Source organism: Microcebus murinus, chromosome 11 (genome assembly GCF_040939455.1).
Source record: "Microcebus murinus isolate Inina chromosome 11, M.murinus_Inina_mat1.0, whole genome shotgun sequence".
NCBI classification, from domain to species: Eukaryota; Metazoa; Chordata; class Mammalia; order Primates; family Cheirogaleidae; genus Microcebus; species Microcebus murinus.
This window is the reverse complement of record NC_134114.1, coordinates 32958942-32979611: the sequence shown is the minus strand read 5'-3', so window position 1 is coordinate 32979611 and position 20670 is coordinate 32958942. Positions and strand designations below refer to the sequence as shown.

The 20670-nt window shown below is 43.3% G+C and overlaps 1 protein-coding gene across 2 annotated transcripts in view; it reads left to right on the top strand.

The window, feature by feature from the left end:
• Positions 1-207: 207 nt before the first annotated feature.
• CCL28 (C-C motif chemokine ligand 28) overlaps positions 208-20670 on the top strand; it is a 32135-nt gene continuing 11672 nt past the window's right edge. Inside the window, exon 1 of one of the 2 annotated variants that reach the window (XM_076008010.1) lies at positions 208-302. In XM_076008010.1, the coding sequence (XP_075864125.1) occupies positions 239-302 (64 nt within the window). In that variant the 5' untranslated portion in view covers positions 208-238. Of the gene's footprint in view, positions 303-9044; positions 9395-20670 lie in introns of those variants that run through there. The other variant, XM_076008009.1, reaches the window with a different exon arrangement.

Sequence of the window (20670 nt, the reverse complement as noted above, 5' to 3'; positions counted from 1 at the left end):
CTTAGTCCCCTGACCCTCAGGCAATGTGAACACAAGTTGGGAGCTTGACAAGTCAGGCAGGAGCCTGATCTTAAGGAAAGAAACATGAGAAATGATACCCTGAGCCCTTCCCAGGGCGGAGCTACCTGGCCTATTTTTCCTCCACGCTCTTTCTCTGCACCCAAGAACACCTTTAGCCTCATTTCCTGATTGTACAGCTTCACCTGCGGTGCTGTCAGAGGCAGCGGGGTAGGCAGGAATGCAGCAGACGGGACTCACTGTCATGGCCTTGGCTGTCTGTGTGGCGCTACACACCTCGGAAGGTGAGTTGGGGCGCTGGCCACTGAGGCCTCCAGTGGAAGGGGGGGCCTCCTAAATTGGTGCTGGAACGACTGAGGTGGGGCAGGAATCTCTAGCTTTTCAGGTAGGAATCTCTAATTGATTTCTGATTATCTGCAAGAGAACAGCATAGGTTTTAACACTAGATCTTCAAGAAATTTCAGGAAGAAACCTCATTTTAACAGGAATATTAGTAATTTGCCACCTGGAGGATGAGGTGCAAATTTGAGCACAGGTATAACCTTGAGCTTTGTTTCATTTTCTGATGACCGTATCTTAGAAAATCCCTAGCTAGAGGTTGGACAAAGCCCCTGTTATTCGTCTCGTCTCCGCACTCACCCCAACCTGCTAAACTGTCTGAACACAGTGTGTTTTCCTGGAGGAAAAGACAGACTTAACCAACTGGGTTTTGGTTAAGTAACTGCACATTTCCTGAGCAAAGTCAGCTCTGTGGATACTGAAAACTGAAACTTCAGTCTGATCTTCAAAAAGGGAAGCAGGATGAAGATTAAACCACACAAATTATACCGAAGAGAATTTAAATTGTGAGTTGCTAGCATGTATATGGAGACTGTGACTGCATATGGACTGGAGGGAATCTATTCTACAATAGCACTCACTACGGTATTTGGGAAACCCTAAGTACAACTACTTAATACTTGACTGATGACTCTTTTCCACTGTCCATCTTTTTTTCCATCTTTTCTTAACCTTCACCCTGAACAAATTCTCTAAGTCCAGAGCAGAGTTGGGATATAAGTTTTGTTTGGTCTGCTTTTAAAAAATTGAGCCAACAATTTAAAATCAAAAGACTTCACATGCATATACTCACATATACACACATACAAACTGGATTTTAACGTGCCTCTTGAAAAATCACATCTGGCAGCAATGGTGCCACGTTGGCAATGGTGGCAAGAACTGGCTGAAGCAGACGAGCCTCTGTCTTTCTCCTCTGAAGTTTGCTGTATTGTATTAACTGCCTGGTTCCTGTAGGCATTTGTTTGTATAGTGTACCAATATACTGGCTTTTATAATTAGAGGAAAACATCTGGATAATCTTTTAACTTCTATCTATCTTGTCAAGATAAAGACAAAAGTTTGTAATTGTATATATTTCTGTAACATTTTTTTAAGAAAAATTCACCATTGACATTTTAGGACTCACTTTTACTGCTTCTCAAAGGTCTAACTGCTAAGGCTTTACCCCTAATTTTGGCAACTCCATCTTGAATTTTTTAGGTAAAGCTTTGAAATAAAGGTGTGCCTACGTTCCAGCTTCCTGACCTATTTCCAGCTGTCCCACAGCAGCAGCCACCACTGCTGTCCTATAGGAAAGGGGTCAGGGAAGGCCAGGTGGAGGGGGCAGAGGGTCATAAGGGAGACTCTACCATACCCAGGATAAAACTTCGCATGGGACTGAGTCCTGGCGAGAAGGTGGGACAGCAAAATGCAGAGGTATCTGAAAAGCTACTACTGGTAAAGATAATAAAGAAAGTAATCTGAGAGACCCAGCAGTAACCTTTTGGTTTAGTCTTGATGCTTCACCTAAAGCAGTTTGGGCCACAGGAAAATCACATTTTGTCTGAGAAGCTCCAACCCTCTGCCATGTAAAAATAAGTGATGTAGGGTGAAAATACATGAGGGTAGCCTGAGAACAGTTGTAGAACTGAGAGGGGCAACATCACTGCTCTCCTTAGCAAACTTCCATTCAAGTGTCCGTGTGTGCCAGGCGCTCTGTAGGAGGCACTAAGTGATTGGGGCTCCAGGGAGGGCTGGAAGACCAAGTGGGGAGGCTGGGCGGGGGGAATGCCCAGCAGTGCAGAGAAGGGAATAGGTGGCCTCGGCAATTGTTGCACGATGGGGGAGGGGAGGGGAAATTGGCGTGTCCCAATTTGGGATTTGGGGAGATACATTTTGTTATTTCAGGCAGAAAATTGTTCCATTATCTTAATGTTGTCTTAAGTGGCTACCTTGATGTGATGGCTCAACAATTGGCTTTCCCAAAGTGTTCTGCATAAATCAGGAAGCAGGTGACTTTATCCATGATTAAAAGCCTTGGATTCTCTCCAAAGGTAGGGCACATTCCACATCTGCTGACATGGCTGCTGGCTCCCAGAACTCAATATTGAGTCCATAAACATGTCTATCATCCTGTTTCAGTGGCCCTGAGCCAGAATATTTAAATCCACAATCTAGACTACAGCTTTGTGGACCTGGCTGTTTTCACTATATATTAAGACCACTTGTGCCCAGCAGATGCAAGTTGGGAGATTTTCCTCCATTTGGGTCCCTAATTGTCTTCCTGCTGACAACCTACTTTCTCAGAGTAGAATGTCTACTGAATCACACAGATACTTTCTAGAGACTTGGCACTTGTATCCTAAAAATACTTTGTCTTTTATTTGTTTTAATCATAGGACACTGGCCAGAGAGGGTTACCAAGAACATACATTTGTGCTTGAAAGTTGGTCTGGACAGTCAGAACTCTCCATTCCACCAGGAGTGGTCCCTGAGAGGTCTGACATGATCTGCCCAGGAATCTGCCTTCCCTCAGTTTCTCTCCAAGTGGGCCCTATAATTAAAACACTACATCCTGCATTCCCTGAATTCTGTATCATTGTTAGATTAAGCTTCTAGATTTTGGTTCCAAAAGCCAGTCGTCATATCTATAATGTGGTTAAATTTTTTTTTAAAATGTCCTTTTCTATGTCAAGAGAAGTGGTGTGATAAAATAGCAATCATCTCAAATTTGAGTAATATGTGGTCCCCTATAAAGGGAAACATTTTTTCACTCTCAAATGTTGACTTTTAAATTATTTTAATGTTAGTTGATGTATAAACATAAAACCAGGTACAAATCCCTTGTGTATACATCTCTTCTGCAATTATAAAACCAAAATAAACTTAAATTTAAATAAAAACACAACTACAAAGCCAAGAAGATTTAAGTATAATAACATTAATGTAATGCAGTAATTTTTGGCCAAAATTAAAATCACTATTCCAAACATGAATACGACACTGAGGTGCAGATTTTGAGTTTGAACTTAATGTACGTATACTACCATGTACAGAATGAGAAGTGTTTATTTCCACCTTTTTCTTTCTGACCCAGATATTTAATATAATTTGCCCTTCCTTAATGTAAATGCATTACAAAGTTCCATTCTGTTCTTTTCTGATTGGCCCGGGACAATTAAGGTAGTGTTGAACTTGGTAACATTAGCATAAACACAAAGCAAAATTCAAATGTCCTGAAAGTGCTATTTTAAAATAGTTCTCCAGAAGATCCGGAACATGTCTATTTAAAGATTATCATTAAAATGGTACATTGACAATAATTGTCTACTGAGTTCATGGATTCTGAAAGCCCATCTATGGGCCTCCTCTCAGGTCTATGGAGCCCAGTTTAAGAAATGCTGGTATACTGAGAAAAGTGTGGGCTTTTGACTCCACACAGAATTCTAACCGTATAAACTTAAGAAATTGCTTAATTTCCCTGAGCCCAGTTTTCCTATCTGTAAAACAGAAAGAATAATGCCTATTTTACCTAGTTACGATTAAATGAGATAATGTATGAAAAGTGTCTGGAATATAATAGGTACTAAATAACCATTAGTTTCCTTCCCTTTCCTCCCACAAGGTTTTGTTTCCAATTCTTTAAATTAAAATTACTCAAAAAAGTCACAAAAAATTAAAGAATTTAATTCTTATGATTATAAAAGTAACAAATGCTCAGTATATTTTTTATAAAATAAAAAAATGAAAATCCTTCTTCACCATCCCTTTAATCCTTCTCCCCTCTCCAGAAGGTTCTGTATATTCTTTGAAAATTTCCTCTATGCATTAATAAATATGAACTCATATGTATCTATACAGATTTTTTAAACAGAAATAGTACCATGATCCATATATTGTTTTAATTTCATTTTTTCACTTGATTAATCATTGATAACAGTATATTTGTTCAACACAAAGAGTCATTTCTTTAAAATCTGCATCATTCATCTTATGGACAACATATAAACTTCTCAAACAATTGGGAATGTTAACTTTTCACTTATTCATTCATTATGAATAAGGGTCCTATCAAGAGACAGAAACCAGACAATTAGAACAGGGACAGTTTAATATAACAAATTATTAACTATAACAAAAGATAGGCTAGAAATAAAGAAAGAGAATTCTAAAAAATGTAGGAGTAGCAGGTATTCCTACGGTTAAAGTAGGGCACTCAAGGAACAGGTTTCACACCCCGACCCTGCCTAGGAGAACCAGACTTTGTTGGAGAATGCGCCGCCATGGTTCACTGAATGGCAGAAAAGTCCCCTGGTCTGTATTGGCAGAACACCCTCTAGTTTTCAGGGGGAAGTTCTTCACAGGATTTCTCGATAGAGGGAGGTACTCTGCTACAAACTGCCTGTAGGGGTGTTGCTAGCTGCCTTGCACTATAGAACCTGGAAGCCCAGTGCTGGAGAAGCTGTAGCCTTGCAGGAGCTGGGCCTGCAGGAGCCTGCAGAGAGCACACTGGAGCCAGAAGAGAAAGCTCTATTTTTCCTGCAGTGTCTCTGCAGAGACTATAAACAAGTTTAACATCATGTTAGTTGGCCAAGGGGAAAAAAATGAAATAGCCCATTTCAATTTAATACAACAGGCAATTAAGGGTGAGTTTGAAGCTGAGACAAGTGCCACATTCCACAAACACTTAATGGACACCAGGATACCTACTTCAGGTCAGGTATGTGCTGCAGATTGGCCGCTGGATGTCTTTTTTGTTTCTATTTATTGAGTGCTTATTATTTGCCACTCCTGTTCTAAGCACTTAAATGTATGAACTCATTCAATCTTTACAACAACCCTATGATACAGATGCTAATACCATCCTCATATTACAGATAAAGGAATTGAGACAGAAAATTAAGTAACTCACCCAAGACCAGCTAGTCAATGGCAGAGCCTAGTTTAAACCTGGTAGTCTGTCTCCACATGCTTAAGTACTGTGCTGTAAGGCCTCTTGGGATGTCTCTATGGCACAAAGTTATCCAGACCCCTTCAAGACTACTCCCTGACAACTCTAGTATCTATGCTATGAGAAGTACTAGTAACCAGATGTCTTCATAGTAAGATAAAGAAAAACCCCATCCACTCTCCATTCCCATAAACATTATCCCAGGGTTCCAAAAAATATGTGGGAGGATTTTATTTGGGCATAGAATTTTCATAGATCATGGATTGGTGATTTCTTTCTCCTATTCAGTGTCAACAATGGGCACCTTTGTTTGTAGGCATCCACAGGCTGATGTGGCTACATTAAGGCATGAGGTCACCAGAATAGATATGTGTTCTAAGCAAACATTCTTTTTTTTTTTTTTTTTTTTTTTTTTTTTTGAGACAGAGTCTCATTTTGTTGCCCAGGCTAGAGTTGAGTGCCATGGCGTCAGCCTAGCTCACAGCAACCTCAATCTCCTGGGCTCAAGCAATCCTGCTGCCTCAGCCGCCCAAGTAGCTGGGACTACAGGCATACACCACCATGCCCGGGTAATTTTTTGTATATATATTTTTAGTTGGTCAATTAATTTCTTTCTATTTTTGGTAGAGACAGTTTCTCACTCAGGCTGGTTTTGAACTCTTGACCTCAAGTGATCCATCCGCCTCAGCCTCCCAGAGTGCTAGAATTACAGGCATGAGCCACCGCGCCCCATCTAAGCAAACATATTCTTAACATTATGTTTAAGTATTGCCCTTCTTAAATTGCATTGTCTTTTTTTAATTTAAAAATTTTAATAATTAAGGGTATATAATAGTTATATGTTTTATAGGGTATATGTGATGTTTTAATATAGGCATACAATGTGTATTAATCAAGTCAGGGTTAATTGGAGTATCCATTACCTCGAGCACTTATTATCATTTCTTTGTGTTAGGAACATTCCAGTTCCACTCTTTTTACTTTAAAGTATACTCTAACTTATAATTGATTATTGTTGATTAGTCACTTTTTTGTGATTCATATTCTAGAGACACTGCCAGCAGCTGAGTGAATCTTTAACGTCATTTTTATCTTTATCCTGCAAATCCTTTCTCCAATGGCATGTACCTTTACTCTGTTTCTATTTTGCTGTGTTCTATATGCAGTACCATTTCTTTTTTTTTTTTTTTTTCTTTTTTAGAAGTCAGAACATGTCAAGGATATGCAGTACCATTTCTAATAAGCTCCTAGGTGATGCCATTGCTGCAGCTCTGGGAACCACCCTTTGAATAGCAAGATCATGTACAATACAGTCAAGTAAGAGAGGAAGCTGATTCAACTCTCTACAATAGTAGGATCCTTTCCTTAAAACCCAGAATCTAATTTGTATATCATAAATTTGACGTGTAGTACTTCAATGTTGCCCATCTTGAGCACTAGGAAATCTTTAGAGCCCTCTAGTGGCCAAAATTGGATCACAAACAACCAAAACAAGGGTCCACATTCCTGGCAAATCATCCATGCAACTTAATACTGGGAAAAATAATGACAACAGTCCAAAAGCAACAGAATCAACAGAAACAATACAATAAACAATAAGTCAAATAGTAATGCTTTTAATCAGATACTAATAACATCTTGAAAATGTTACACATAATGGACAAATGATTTATCATATTGAGTTGACCCCTAATTACTTGAATGTGGAGGGATGTTGCTTCTGAAACCACTGTGTAATTTTAGGTAATTTGGGACAGAAGACTTTGACCAAAAATTGAGAATCTTATTCCTAAAAAAAAACAGTAAAAATATTTTTTTTCCAGGATCTTATGGGGATACAAACATTTTGTTTACATGTAATGCTTTTGCCCCGCCAAAGCCAGAGTTACAAGTGTGTCCCTCCCCTATACAGTGCATTCAGCTTCTATTAGTTGTGGGTTTAACTTCCTCCCACACCCCCACTTGACCAGCACCCAATGGGTATTACTACCATGTGAACACTTTAGTGTTGGTCACCAATTTGATGGCGAGTACACGTGGTGTATGTTTTTCCATCCTTGTGATACCTCACTTCAAAGGATGGGCTCAATCTCTATCCAGAATACTATAAGAGGTGCTAGATCACCATTGGGTTTGTTTTTTGTTTTTTGTTTTGAGACAGAGTCTCGATTTGTTGCTTAGGCTAGAGTGAGTGCTGTGGCGACAGCGTAGCTCACAGCAACCTCAAACTCTTGGGCTCAAGCAATCCTGCTGCCGCAGCCTCCCGAGTAGCTGGGGCTACAGGCATGCACCACCATGCCTGGCTAATGTTTTCTATATATATTAGTTAGCCAATTAATTTCTATTTATAGTAGAGAGGGGTCTCCCTCATGTTCAGGCTGTTTTCGAACTGCTGACTTCGAGCAATCTTCCTGCCTTGGCCTCCCAGAGTGCTAGAATTACAGGTGTGAGCCACCGGCCGGCCCAAATGCATATTTTGAAGTTACTAACATGGGTAGTAATAGTTTAAAACATTAGAAGATGTGGAAAGAGCAGTAGGTTAGGGACAGAACATTGAGAATGCTAACTACTGAGGATAGAGCAAAGGAAGAGGCATTCAAGAGGCAGAGAGAGTAATTTCTAAGTATTAGCATTAGGAGAGACTAGGAAACCAGGGATATCAAAATTTTCAAAGAAGGAACGGTTAACAGTGTCAAATGCAGCCGGGAGGTCGAGACATCAGAAAAATGTCTGCTAATTGTAGGCACCTGGAGGGCAGGTTCTATGACTTACTAAATTTTGTATATTTTGATACAAGGTAGGCACCCAATAAATGCTTCTATAATTGTATTGATATGGCAATCACTTTCTTTAGTAAAATAATACATTTCCTCAAACAATTCAAAATCAAAAACATTTGTATGAGATATTGTCATAAGAATCATCCCAAGAAGAAACATATCTCCTTGTGTTGGATATTGTACACATTTTCCCAAGGGAGCTCCTCCTTGACCTAACCCATCCTAAATTTTCAGTAGAAAAAATTAATATACGAAATGTAGAAAACTTATCTTTCCAAGCAAAAGATAAAGGCAATGAAAAAGGATTAAAACAAAATAAAAAAGATGCAAAAATAAGTGTAACAAATTAACCAAAAAGTTAATGTAGCCATGTTAATAAGAAAAATATGACATAAGGGAAAAGCTATTATAGAGGAATTTTACCAAAAGATAAAAAAAGGTCACTTCACCAAAAAGCTACACTCAGGGCCACGTGTCGGGTGAAGCAAGTGAGGTGAACGAGTCGTACAAACGCAGTGTCAGATTGTTTTTATTTAAAATCGTATGCATCCTATCCCATGGCTGTAAAAAAAAAAAAAATAAAAAAAAAAATAAATAAAATAAAATCGTAGTACTTTATTATTCATAGTGTGAACTAAAATAAAATTTTAAGGCTTTTTAGTCAGCCGTTTTTGCATTCAAATCTTCTCTTGATTACAGAGATTTTTTTGAGGCACTCATTTAAATTCTGCACCCGAGATTCATACTTCACTCTAATCCTGGCTATGGACCTGTGGGCATCTGAAAACATAACTCTAAGTAATATGTTGTCTCAGGAAAAAACCTGACATAGTCCCAATAATAGTGGGAGATTTTAACATACCCGCATCAAAAACTGTTAGATCAAAAAACAAACACCCCCCCACTCCCCCACCAAAAAACCGACTGAGATCTAGGAACAGGTGCGCAACACAATTTTTCCCTGCCAACTCCGTGAGGGGCAGCCGCGGTAGGCCAGGCCTGGTCCAGGGCGGCCCCAGCCGGTCACCCTCGCCCCGGAAGCCGGGCCCCTGGATCCCCGTGGGCGAATGCCTGCGGCTCCCGCAAGTCTGACGCCTGCGGGCGCTGTGGGAGTGGGGGCAGCCTGGCCGTCACACGCCGGTCCTGGGACTCCACCCTACGATCCGTGGAGTCCTTGTAATACTTGTGCCGCTCTTTCGCTCGGGGCCTCTGCTGGGCCACATGAACAGTCCACCGGCTGAGAAAAAAATCGCCCCACCTCGCCAGCGGCGCCAAGTAGGTTGGGCCGCGCGAAAGACAGGAAAGGCGGCGGAATGTCGCCCAGGTAAACGCTGAAAGCCGCCCGTTCGTTGTTGCTGCAGCTCTGCGCTCTTCTTCCTTGTTCTCAGCCTTCGGCTTTGGTTGGCGCGCCTGGTTTCCCACCCCCAGCCTTTCCCGCTCCACGGCCCCCACGACCACGGGTAGCGCGACAGCCGTAAAGCGCCACGACGTCCTGCTTTTCTCTTTTTCTGTTTGTTTCTTCTAGTTTTCCTTTTACGGGTTTTCATCTTGAACACACTTTTTGTCTGTTGTGTGTGTTTTGAATACGTGCTTTTAAGGATAAAGTTAACTGTATCCCACACATAATTAGTACTACCGTTTTCCAAAGTAAATATTTTGTGATTTCCTCTTTAACTCATGAGTTGAATGTATTTTTTGGTTTCTAAGCAAATTATATTTGTACGTTTATAAACATATTTACCTAGTGCTTAGATCGTGTTGACGGAAAAAAGCCAAACTCTGTAAAATAACTTTAAAGAGATTTATTCTGAGCCAAATTTGAGGACCATGACCCGGAGCCACTGCCAAGAGCCTTGGGCAAGTGGACTCACCGTGGCTGGGTTACAGTTCAGTTTTATACATTTTCAGAGACAGGGGTTACAGGCAAAGTCACAAATCAATACATGAGAGGCACACATTGGTTTGGCCCAAAAAGGTGGGACATCTCCAAGCTGGGGCTTACAGGTTATAGGTGGGTTTAAAGATTCTTTGGCTGGCAATTGGCTGAGAGAGTTAGACTTTATGTAGAAGACCAGAAAGGATATGCTGACTTTAAGATAAGGGTATGAGCACTCTGGGAGGTCCAGACAGGAGGACATTTTAAATTTACAATAGGCGCCTGCTAGGATGCTTGAGTTAAGATATTTTAAATTTATGATAGGCATCTGCTAGAATGCTTGAGTTAAGACAGGGGCTTCCTATCTTTAAGGTGATGTTAATGCCATACCAGAATCAGGTCAGGAAGTAAACCACTGCTTCGTTTGGTTAACAAAAGCCGCTTAGTGGGAATTTACTGTTTGTCAGCCTAACCCGGCTGGCCTCCTTACCATTTGCCAGCCTAACCCAGCTGGCCTCCTTAGGAAGGAGTTTTTAGCAAAAAAATTAGAGTTCAGTCCTCAATCGAAACGTTTAAACTGTTACTTTCCGCAGGAACCCCCTCTTCAAATGCTATATAAGAATTACAACAAAAGTCATAACTGCAGATGCAGTAAGATAATGCTATGAAACTTTGTGACAGAATAGAAATTGTGGAGAAAATGAACAACTTCTTAGAAAACGAATATATCACATGGAGATTGTAGTGAGTCATGATGGTGCCACTGCACCCCAGCCTGGATGACAGAGGGAGACCCTGTCTCTAGAAAACAAAAAAGATAAGCCATACCAAAAGAATAATAATCATAATCACAAGATGAAAGAAAATGCATATATCAAAATTGACTCAATTTTTATATTTAAATTTATATTTAATATTTATATTTTATATTTAAATTAAATTTAAAAATCTAAGAAATTAAATCCAACTTAAACATCTTTCCCTCAGACACCAGGCTGAGATAGTTTTAAAGGTTTACCAAAAATTGGAGGAACAGAAAATTCTTATCTTCTACAAACTCTTTCAAGGATCAGAAGGAGAAAGCCACTCAGTGCATTGTTGAGATTAATATAACCTTAATACCCAAAACATGCACGGGTATAAAGGTATAGGCTATGAACAGAGATTCAAAAATCTAAATAGCAAATCAAATAAAAGATCATATGAAAATTAATATATTATGACAAAGTATAGTTTATCCCAGGAGGGCAAGGAAGAATGTAGATTAATCCATCATAGTAATTTAAAAATTATGTATTGATCTTACAATAGGTTAGGCATTGTTCTAGGCATTTAGCAAAGTACTAATAACAGACTTTAAAACAAAAGTATTTATTTCTTAATCAGGAATTGAGAAGGAAGAGATAAAAATATTTACCTAGAAAATCAAAGAGTATCTGCTACAAACTATTAAGCAAGGTTGTTGGATAAAAGATCAACATAAAATAATCAATAAGCATTCTTATACATTAAAATTAACTAATTAAAAAAGTATTTTATAAAAAGTCCATTCACAATGCAACAAGACCTGTAAGATACCCAAAAGTAGATCTAAGATATACGTTATTTCATTATTTTCTTCATAAAGGACTTGAAGGACAAAAAAAAATCTGAGTAGCAAGAGAGATAATTCCATACTTATGGATGGGAAAACAATATTTTTCAGATGCTAGTTATAAATTTATTGCAATTCACATCACAATTTCAAACACTTTTGCAGAACTAAACAAGCTGACGCTAAAATTTATATGAAGGGTAAAAGGCCAAGAACAGCCAAGACAATTTTTTTTTTTTACAGCCAAGACAATTTTGAAGACTAATTTTGAGGACTTACTGTATCTTGTATCAAGATTTATTAAAAAGTATTTTAATTGAGACAGTATGGAATTGCTCAACAAATAGAACATGGAACAGAAGAAAAAGCCTGGAACAGAACCATGTATATGTGTAAACTTGGAGATTTAAAGTGTCTACACATCAGGGTGTAGACACCCTAAAACAGGGTGGTTCTGTTAGGGAAAGAACAATCTCACCAGGAAAAGTCCCTTTTGTACTAATACAGAGAAGAGAAATCAACATATTATTAAGTAAGCATTAACAGATATATAAGCATGAGTTCTTATAAATAAATAAGGAAAAAAACTGGCAAAAGAGGATTTGGCAATTCAAAGAGCAAATCTGAATGATCAATAGCTCACCAATAGGGAGACACAAATTAAGCCACATTGAGTTTCCATTTCAAACCCATCAGATTGACAAAATTTTAAAGTGACATTATAAAATGTTGAGGATGTGCAGAAATGGAACTCTCATCCACGGCAGGTATGAGTGTAAATGGATATAATCATTTTGCAGAGCAATTTGCCAGTATCAAATACAGTCGAAGATAAATACATCCTAAAACCTAATGGTTCCACGTATGAGTCTATTTTTCTCAAGCAGTAGTTCTCTAAGTGTGTTCCAGGACTAGCATTATCAGCATCACCTAGGAAGTTATTAGGTATGCAGATGTTCAAGCCTCACCCAGACATATTGAATCAAAAACCTAAGGTTGGCCGGCGCGGCAGCTCACGCCTGTAATCCTAGCTCTCTGGGAGGCCGAGGGGTGTCCCGGCCCGCGGACTCGCAGGGGTCAAGGGGGACCTTGCCTGAAAGAGATGGGTGAGAGAAAGGAACGAGACCAAGCAAATGGTTGTCAAGGTCTACTTTACTTGGATTTTTAATAGGTTTTATATACAGAAACAAGGAAGTAGAAACAGAAAAATAAAGTGGGGGGATGATGAGGCTTGGGTGTGGGCTAATCAGCCCCAATCAGCATCCCAATGGCACCGAAAGCTGTTTGTGATGGATCACTCAACCCCAACCTGGCAGGGGGTCGGGAACAATTGCAGGTAGCATGCCCTGGAGCAAGCACGTCATGGAATGCATTCTTCTCAGAACTATAGCTGGGGGGCTGGGTGCTATTTTTGTCTTAGGCTATTTTCCGGGGCGAGGCCCATGTGTAGGACAAGTCGTTGGGATGTGGAGGGTCTTAGTCTCCAACATCTCCCCCTCTCTTTATTAATATGAGGGAGATTTACACAGGTTGGTGGAGAGCCTGTCTTAGGCTACTCGATGGGCTTCCGCGACCAGCACCCCAAATATAAGATCGGGCGATCTAAATGACGGTGAGGCCTCTGTCTTAGGCTATGTAGGTGGCATCCAGCTCTGGCACTTCTGATTATGAAGTGTGCCCCCGGGCATGGACCTACAATATTCCCGTCATGGAGTTACCTCACTGCTGGTGGGGGTGTGCACCTGGTACGCGGCATCGCGATAATCCCGTCATGGGCGTCTCCACAGCCTTTGGAACCAACTGCGTTCCATGTCTGAGGCAAGGTTAGAAAAACCTTGGGACCTTTTTTCCAGACCCTTTTTTCTTAGACCCTTTGTGGCTGAATGGGGAGACTCTGTATGGAGGTCTTCTCTGGAGGCTCTTAGTTCTAGCCGTTGGTAAAACACAGAGACCGATTTTTGTGTGGCTGCGTCTACCTGCGACTTGACAAAGTTGGTTAGTTTTTTGAATGCCCAAGGCCCAAAAGTGAGAAGCAACAAAAAACCTACAAACGGCCCCAAGGCACTGGGAAGCAATGTGGATAGCCAGGGGGATGTGGAAAACCAATTTTGATACCATGCCTCACTTTGTTCCCTCTGTTTCTTTCTATTTTCAAGGCTTTGTCTAACTTTTTCAATGCTATCTTCTACCAGGCCTGTTTTGTCTGCGTAGAAGCAGCATTCTTCTTTGAGTGCTGTGCACAAACCTCTCTCTTGGAGGAACACTAAATCTAAGCCTCTTCTATTTTGCAACACTACCTCAGAGAGCGAAGCGAGGGACTCCTTAAGATATTTTAGACCTTGCTGTAGCTCTCGGAGGTCATTATCGATGGCTACAGAGAGCTGTAGGTATTATTGATTGGAGGTGACTAGAGAGGCTATGCCTGTTCCAGCCCCTGTGGCACCAAGGCCAAAACAACTGCGAGTGTTATGGCCATGATGGGTTCTCTCTTTACCCGGGGCATTGTGGTGCCTCGCTCCCAAAACTGAAGTAACTCATCAGCAGGATGTACAGTGAGTCTGGGGAAAAGCATGACTAACACACAATATTCTCTATGCTCAAGAAACGTTGCAGTGACTACATACGGGGTAAGGCCGGAGGAACAAGCAAAATAAGAGGTGTTAGATGCCTGAATATACTGAAAGGTGGAGTTGACAGTAATTGACTGATTACATATTTTTTCTAAGGGTGCGGGAGGGAGCATTCTTGGGCTAAGAGGCAAAGGCCTAGGCCTGTGACCTGGCTGAGTGTCAGGCCACCATGGGTCTCTGGGCCCCATCTGAGTCTGCTGGTGTTGTTAGTAAATAATGGCTCACCAAAAGTAGCGACGCCCTCATAGAAGGGAGGCTGGGGGGGGGTAGCATACCCAACACTCTTGATATTCTGAATTATTGGCCTCTCGCATGGTCCTGACAGAGGCGTTGACTAAGGAGAGAATTAGTTCTGCCGAGGAAGGGGGCTCCTCGGGTAGGGTAGGTCGGTATAGGGAGGTGCTGAACGGAGGAGGGGACACAGTTGGGGAGGAGGGTAGGCCCCTGGAGGGATCGCGAGGCCGTGGTAGGTGTAGGTTGTTATTAGGGCCTATTGCGACTGTAGGACCTCTGGGGAGGCTTTTGATTAACTTGATTTTAAATGTGAGACCAATATCTCTCCCAGATATGTAGAGTCTGAGCCCCCATTCGAATCCCCTGGACTGGTCCCAAGGGACCTTTTTTCCAGCTTCGGTGAACGAAATCAACAGGGGGTTGCACCACTGGTTGCTACGCTCTTTCTTTCTTAAAGGGGACCGGACCGCTGTTGAGGTGGTATGGGGAAGGGGATTTTCTTTTGACTGTTATATAGTCCCAGGAGGAGGAGGGGCTCCAGTAGGTATCGCCCGTAGTCTCACAGCCCCAGGAGACACAAAAGAAGTCAGGGGCATAGCCACACGCTTCAGCAAGAGAGCGGTCTCGATGAGCCCCAGGGCAAACATATATAGGGGCCATGGTTAGATAAGTCCTTCGAACCCCAGAGCTACAGCCTGGCCGAGAACTGGTGTCTCGTTCTCCCGTGTTAATGGGTTTTACCTGTGGTGCAAAATGTGAGGGCGTGCCCCAATAGCCATGGGCTCCAAGGGCCAACACGCATAGGTCGACTTCTAGTGGATCCCATGGTGTAGTGGTGGAGAGGTGCAAGGAGGAATTGGCAACGTCTCCTGCCTCATTAATTATTTGCCATGTATAGTTGTAGACCTGGTGGATGTTGGCTGCGGCGGTGTTCTTGACCGTGGCCAGAACTAGGCACAGGAGGGTCAGTGTCTTCTCTCGGGGAGTCATTTTTCTGGAAGAGAACAGAATCAAGAATTCTTCTCAGGGGGTTCCCTGGGTGGATTATATAACTTAATCATTCTCTCAGGTAGCCATCTGGCATTTTCTGCCTGGGTATCATAGATACAGGCATGTCCTTTTCCCCATATGAGGACAGGGTCAGGCCCCAGCCATTTGCCTGTAAGCGGCTCCTTCCATAAGGCCTGTGCATAAGTATCAGTGGTGGATGGGTGCCAAAGGCAGTCGGCGGCTGTTTTACTGGCAGTGTCAAAGGTGAGAAAATTTAAAATGAACAGGGCATGATTAAGCAGGGTTTTGGAATTACCTGTCAAGGGATATAAAATTCCTCCTCCCGATTGTAGTTTGGAGAGTGTATTTTTTAACGTCTGATGAGCTCTCTCTACAATACCTTGGCCCTGAGGGTTGTAAGGAATGCCTGTAACATGTTTAATGCCTAACTGAGCACAAAAACTTTTAAAATTGGAGCTGACATATCCCGGGCCATTGTCAGTCTTAATAACTTTAGGCTGAGGGAGGGAGGTGAGACAGGCTATAACATGGCTGATAATGTGGCGGGTGGCTTTGCCTGTTTGTAGGGAAGCAAAGATAAATCCACTGCAAGTATCTATAGAGACATGTACATATTTAAGCTTTCCGAAAGGTGGGTAATGAGTGACATCCATCTGCCAGAGCTCCCCAGGGATCAGGCCGTGAGGGTTGACTCCTAGGTGTGGCTCAGGGAGAAGGGTAAAACAAGCCCTGCATTGGTGGACGATTTCTCTGGCTTGTTCTCTAGTAATGGAGAATTTAAACCTGAGGGTATGGGCATTGAGATGGTGTAAATCATGAGCCTGGCGTGCAGCGCAGACAGGATCAACAGTGATATTGTGAACAGCGCCTGCAACGCGAGTCGCCTGATCAACAAGATTATTTCCAGCTACTAGAGGCCCAGGAAGGCCAGTGTGGGCGCGAATATGGCCTATGAAAAAGGGCGCAGAACGGGAGTGAATGAGTCCTTGTAGTTGCTGGAACATTTGAGTGGTATTGTTGGAGGGCCAAATATGAGGCACAGTTTCCAAAGTGGCGACAGCATGAGCAACATAAGAACTATCAGTATACAAGTTAAATGGTGACTGATCTACGTATTTGAAGACTGCGACTAAGGCTGCTAACTCAACGAGTTGAGCAGAGGAGAATCTGGTGGGAAAACTGTGGACCTGGCCATTAATGCTATAGGCCGCGGTGCCTGAGGAGGATCCGTCAGTAAAGACTAAGACAGCTCCTGGAACGGGGGAGACTCTTGTTTTTTTGGGAAATATTACAGGTGTCCGATAGAGGAACTGAATTAGTTTATCAGGGGGGTAATGATTATCTAGTTTGCCCTGGAAAGACGTACAGTTAACCGCCCAGTCATCATCATTTTGTATTAGCCACTGAATTTGAGAAGCATTATAAGGGAGTATTATGATATCTGGATCCTTTCCAAAGAGCTTAAGGGAGTTTTCTCGCCCAAGCGAATAATCTTAGCTACTAAGTAAGGGTAGGTGGGGAGAACTTTAGGGGAGGAAGCCGATAGGTGAACCGAAAAAAGGGGCTTGCCCTGCCAAAAGAGTCCCGTGGGCGAAAAGGGGGTAGGGAGGACAATGAAGTACAAGGGGGAATCGGGGGAGAAATAGCCAATGGCCTGGGCATTTATGGCCTGCTCGACTAAATTAAGCGCTTGCTGCCCTTCTTTAGTTAGGGAGCAGGGAGAGGTTGGATGGGCATCTCCCTGCAGGATGTCAAATAGGGTTTTAACTGTCCTGTGGTGAGTTTTAAATATGGGCAAAGCCAATTAATGTCGCCTAGAATACGCTGAAAATCATTAAGGCATTGAAGAGAGTCTTTTCTGATCTGTACTTTTTGGGAGAGGACCTTATTGGGGAATAATTCAAAACCTAGGAACAGGTGAGGGGGGCAGACCTGAATCTTTTCAGGGGACAAGTGGAGGCCTCGAGCTTGTAAGGCCGAGACAACCTGCATGGTAACTTGATGTAAGGTTGCCTCGTCGGCTCCGGCAAAAAGAATGTCATCCATATAATGAATTGTGTATATTTGAGGATGTTGAATTCTAAAAGAATCAATTGTCTGAGCTACATATTTTTGGCAAAGGGTAGGGCTGTTGGCCATGCCTTGAGGCAATACTCGCCACTGGAAACGCGGGGAGGGTCCTATACAATTTACTACCAGAAGACTGAAGGCGAAGCGCTTACAGTCATCTGGGTGCAATGGTATGGAGAAAAAGCAGTCTTTCAAGTCAATGACTATCTTATAGTAGCCTCTGGGGATAGCTAAGGGCGAAGGCAAACCAGGCTGGAGTGCCCCCATGGGAACCATTGTTTGGTTAACAGCCCGTAAGTCTTGTAGCAGACGCCATTTGCCAGTCCTTTTTTGAATGACAAAAATGGGGGTCTTCCATGGTGAAGTAGAGGGCTCTATGTGTCGCGCAGCTAATTGTTCCTGCACCAACGCTGTAGCTGCGGCTAGCTTGTTAGATGGGAGGGGCCACTGATCGATCCAGACAGGTGAGTCACTTTTCCAAGTGATTTTATCTGCCTGAAGTGCAGGGGGATCAATAGCCCTTACAAAAAATGTTTTTCGAACCCCAGTCCTGATCTGTCTGACTTAGGGAGGGTGGTCAAGGGTGCTCTTAGTCCCTGACCCTCTTTGCCTAAGCCCTGTCCTGGGAGGAATCCCTGTTTAAGCATTTGGCTGGCTACAACTTCATTGGGGCTGCACATAATGACATTCATTTGTGCAAGGATATCACGCCCCCATAAGTTAACAGGCAGGTTTGGGACTACAAAGGGTTGAGTGGTGCCTTTGTTTCCCTCAGAGTCTTCCCATGTCAAAATTTTTGAGCTCTGGAGAGTATCTCTAGATTGTCCTATGCCTTGTAAGTGCGTAACGGAAGGCTGCAGTGGCCATGATTGGGGCCAGGCGTCCTGGGCAATAACTGTGGAATCGGTGCCAGAATCAAGAAGGCCCTCAAAAAGTTTACCATCTAATTTTAGCCGCAGGGTGGGCCGTTCCTTGGTGATAGCTTGGATCCAATAAAGATCAGAAGAGCCAGGGCAGGAAGCACCTCGGTTAGAGGCGATGGCTGGGAAGGATGTATTAAGGGGCAAGGGCAACGCCTGAGCTAAGCGCTATCCCTTAGAGACACACACAGGGCCTGTAAGCGCACTGGCTAAGATGTTAATTTCCCCTGTAAAGTCACTATCTACTATGGAGGGGTGGACTATGAGCCCTGCAAGAGTAGAGGAGGCTCGGCCCAGAATAAAAAAGAACATATTAGCCGGGGGGGGGGGGGGGGGGTCCAAAGGAGCCAGTAGGCAAAATTTGAACACCATCCTCAGGTCTTAATATTGTGTCGGAGGAGGCACACAAGTCCACTCCTGCGCTCCCTGTGGTTGCTCGGAGGAGTCTAGGGGCTGGGGATTCTCTTGTCGGCTGTTCCCCGAGGCCGACTGAAATTGAATAGGACGAGGGGCCTGGGGCTGGCCCCTCAGGCCGTTTCCCGAAAGGGGGGGCAAGGGATTTCCGAGGTAATCAGTCTTGGAGCGGCACTGATTGGCCCAATGATTTCCCCTCTTGCAGCGAGGACAGAGGCCTGGTGGCTTAGGAGGGTTAGGGTCGGCAGAGGAAGTGGCCAAGGGGCATTGCCTCGCAAAGTGCCCTGGCTGACCGCACTTAAAACAGCCTCTCTGTGCCGCAGTGCCTTGAATGGCAGCCCGGACCGCAAGCTGCACAGCCTGCGACACCTTATGGGCGAAGGGGTCAGCATCATTACACATCCTAATCATGTCATTAAGGTCTTTATTTTTGAGTTTGCCCCTGAGGATGGCCCTACAGGTGCTGTTGGCATTTTCATAGGCCAATTGTTTAATGAGTTTATTATTGCCATCCTCCTGTCTGAGGGTCCTCTCAGCAGATTCTGAAAGCCTACCTACAAATTCACTAAAGCCCTCTTGAGCTCCCTGGGTGATTTTTGTCAGGGGAGTGAGAACAGATCCCGTAGAGGGAAGTGTTCGCCAGGCGCCGAAAGCAGCTGCGGCGGTCTGAGACAAAAGCCCAATCGGGAGTCCCCTTTGGCACTGTTCAGTGGCAAACTTCCCTTGTCCGCTAAGTTTTTCAAGGGTCCAAGAGGCAGAATTGGGGTTTTTTAAATTATTAGCAGCCATAGTCTGACAGCGGTCGAGAAAATCGGCTTTCCATGAGAGGAACTATCCAAGAGAAATAACCGCCTGTACTAGCTTGATCCATTCTCCGGCTGCCTCCCGAGGCTGCCTCTAGGAGGGAGTAGGTAAAGGGTGCATTGGGCCCATACACCCTAACAGCAGAATTTAATTCTTTTAAAGTCTTAAGTTTTAGTCTGCGGAACTCAGTGGGCTCTGCAGTGGGCCCCGGGACTGCCTCCTCTGGGGGGTCATCACTTTCACTTTCCCTTTCTCTCTCTTCTGTATTCTCATTATCTGAATCTTGGGGCGGGGACTGGCTCGAAGAAGGGGCGGTAAGGTCTCCTTGCCTATTAGACCTGGTAACTACCGGGAATGCTAGGGCTTCATGGGAGGACTTTAAGGATTTTTTATTTAAGGTGGCATATGATTGGGCGGTCTCATGATGTGGGTGGCTAATGAAAACCGAATCTTTAAGCGTATCTTGGAGGGAGGACAAGTCATTGGAAAGCTGGGCAAACTCTTTTTGAAGTTGTAAAACATCTTTTAATTGCGTAACCCTTTGACTTAAGTCTTCTTTGGCACGCAAAAGCAAGGGCATTGTAAGGGGAGGCATTAATGAAGGTGCGCAAATCTGGGGCGCGTAAGGAGGAGGTCTATGGGGTGCCGCGGCAAGAGGCGGGCATTCGGGATTGTGATATCGGGCTGCTTCCTTCTCGAGGGTTGCTTTCTCTGCGGTGTCGAGGGACTCTCTGAGGGGTTGTTTCTTGAACACCGGGTAATTAAATGCATGAGGGGTTGTACCCTCGGGCAAGGGAGGATAGAGGGTCTTGGTGTCTGGCCTACTAATCGGGGGCTCGTCTCTAGATGTCTGGAGCTCAGCTGAGGGGTCTGGAGGGGGCATATTAATACAAACTGAGGGGCAAGGGGAAGGACATGTTGGTCTCTTGAAATTATTAGGAGAAGCTGGCCCTTCGGCTGTCTTTAAAGACGTTCTCGAAGCGGACCGCGACACGGGTCGGAGGCAGAATTCTGCTACTGAGAGCAGCTGCTTTTTATTGGGGTCTG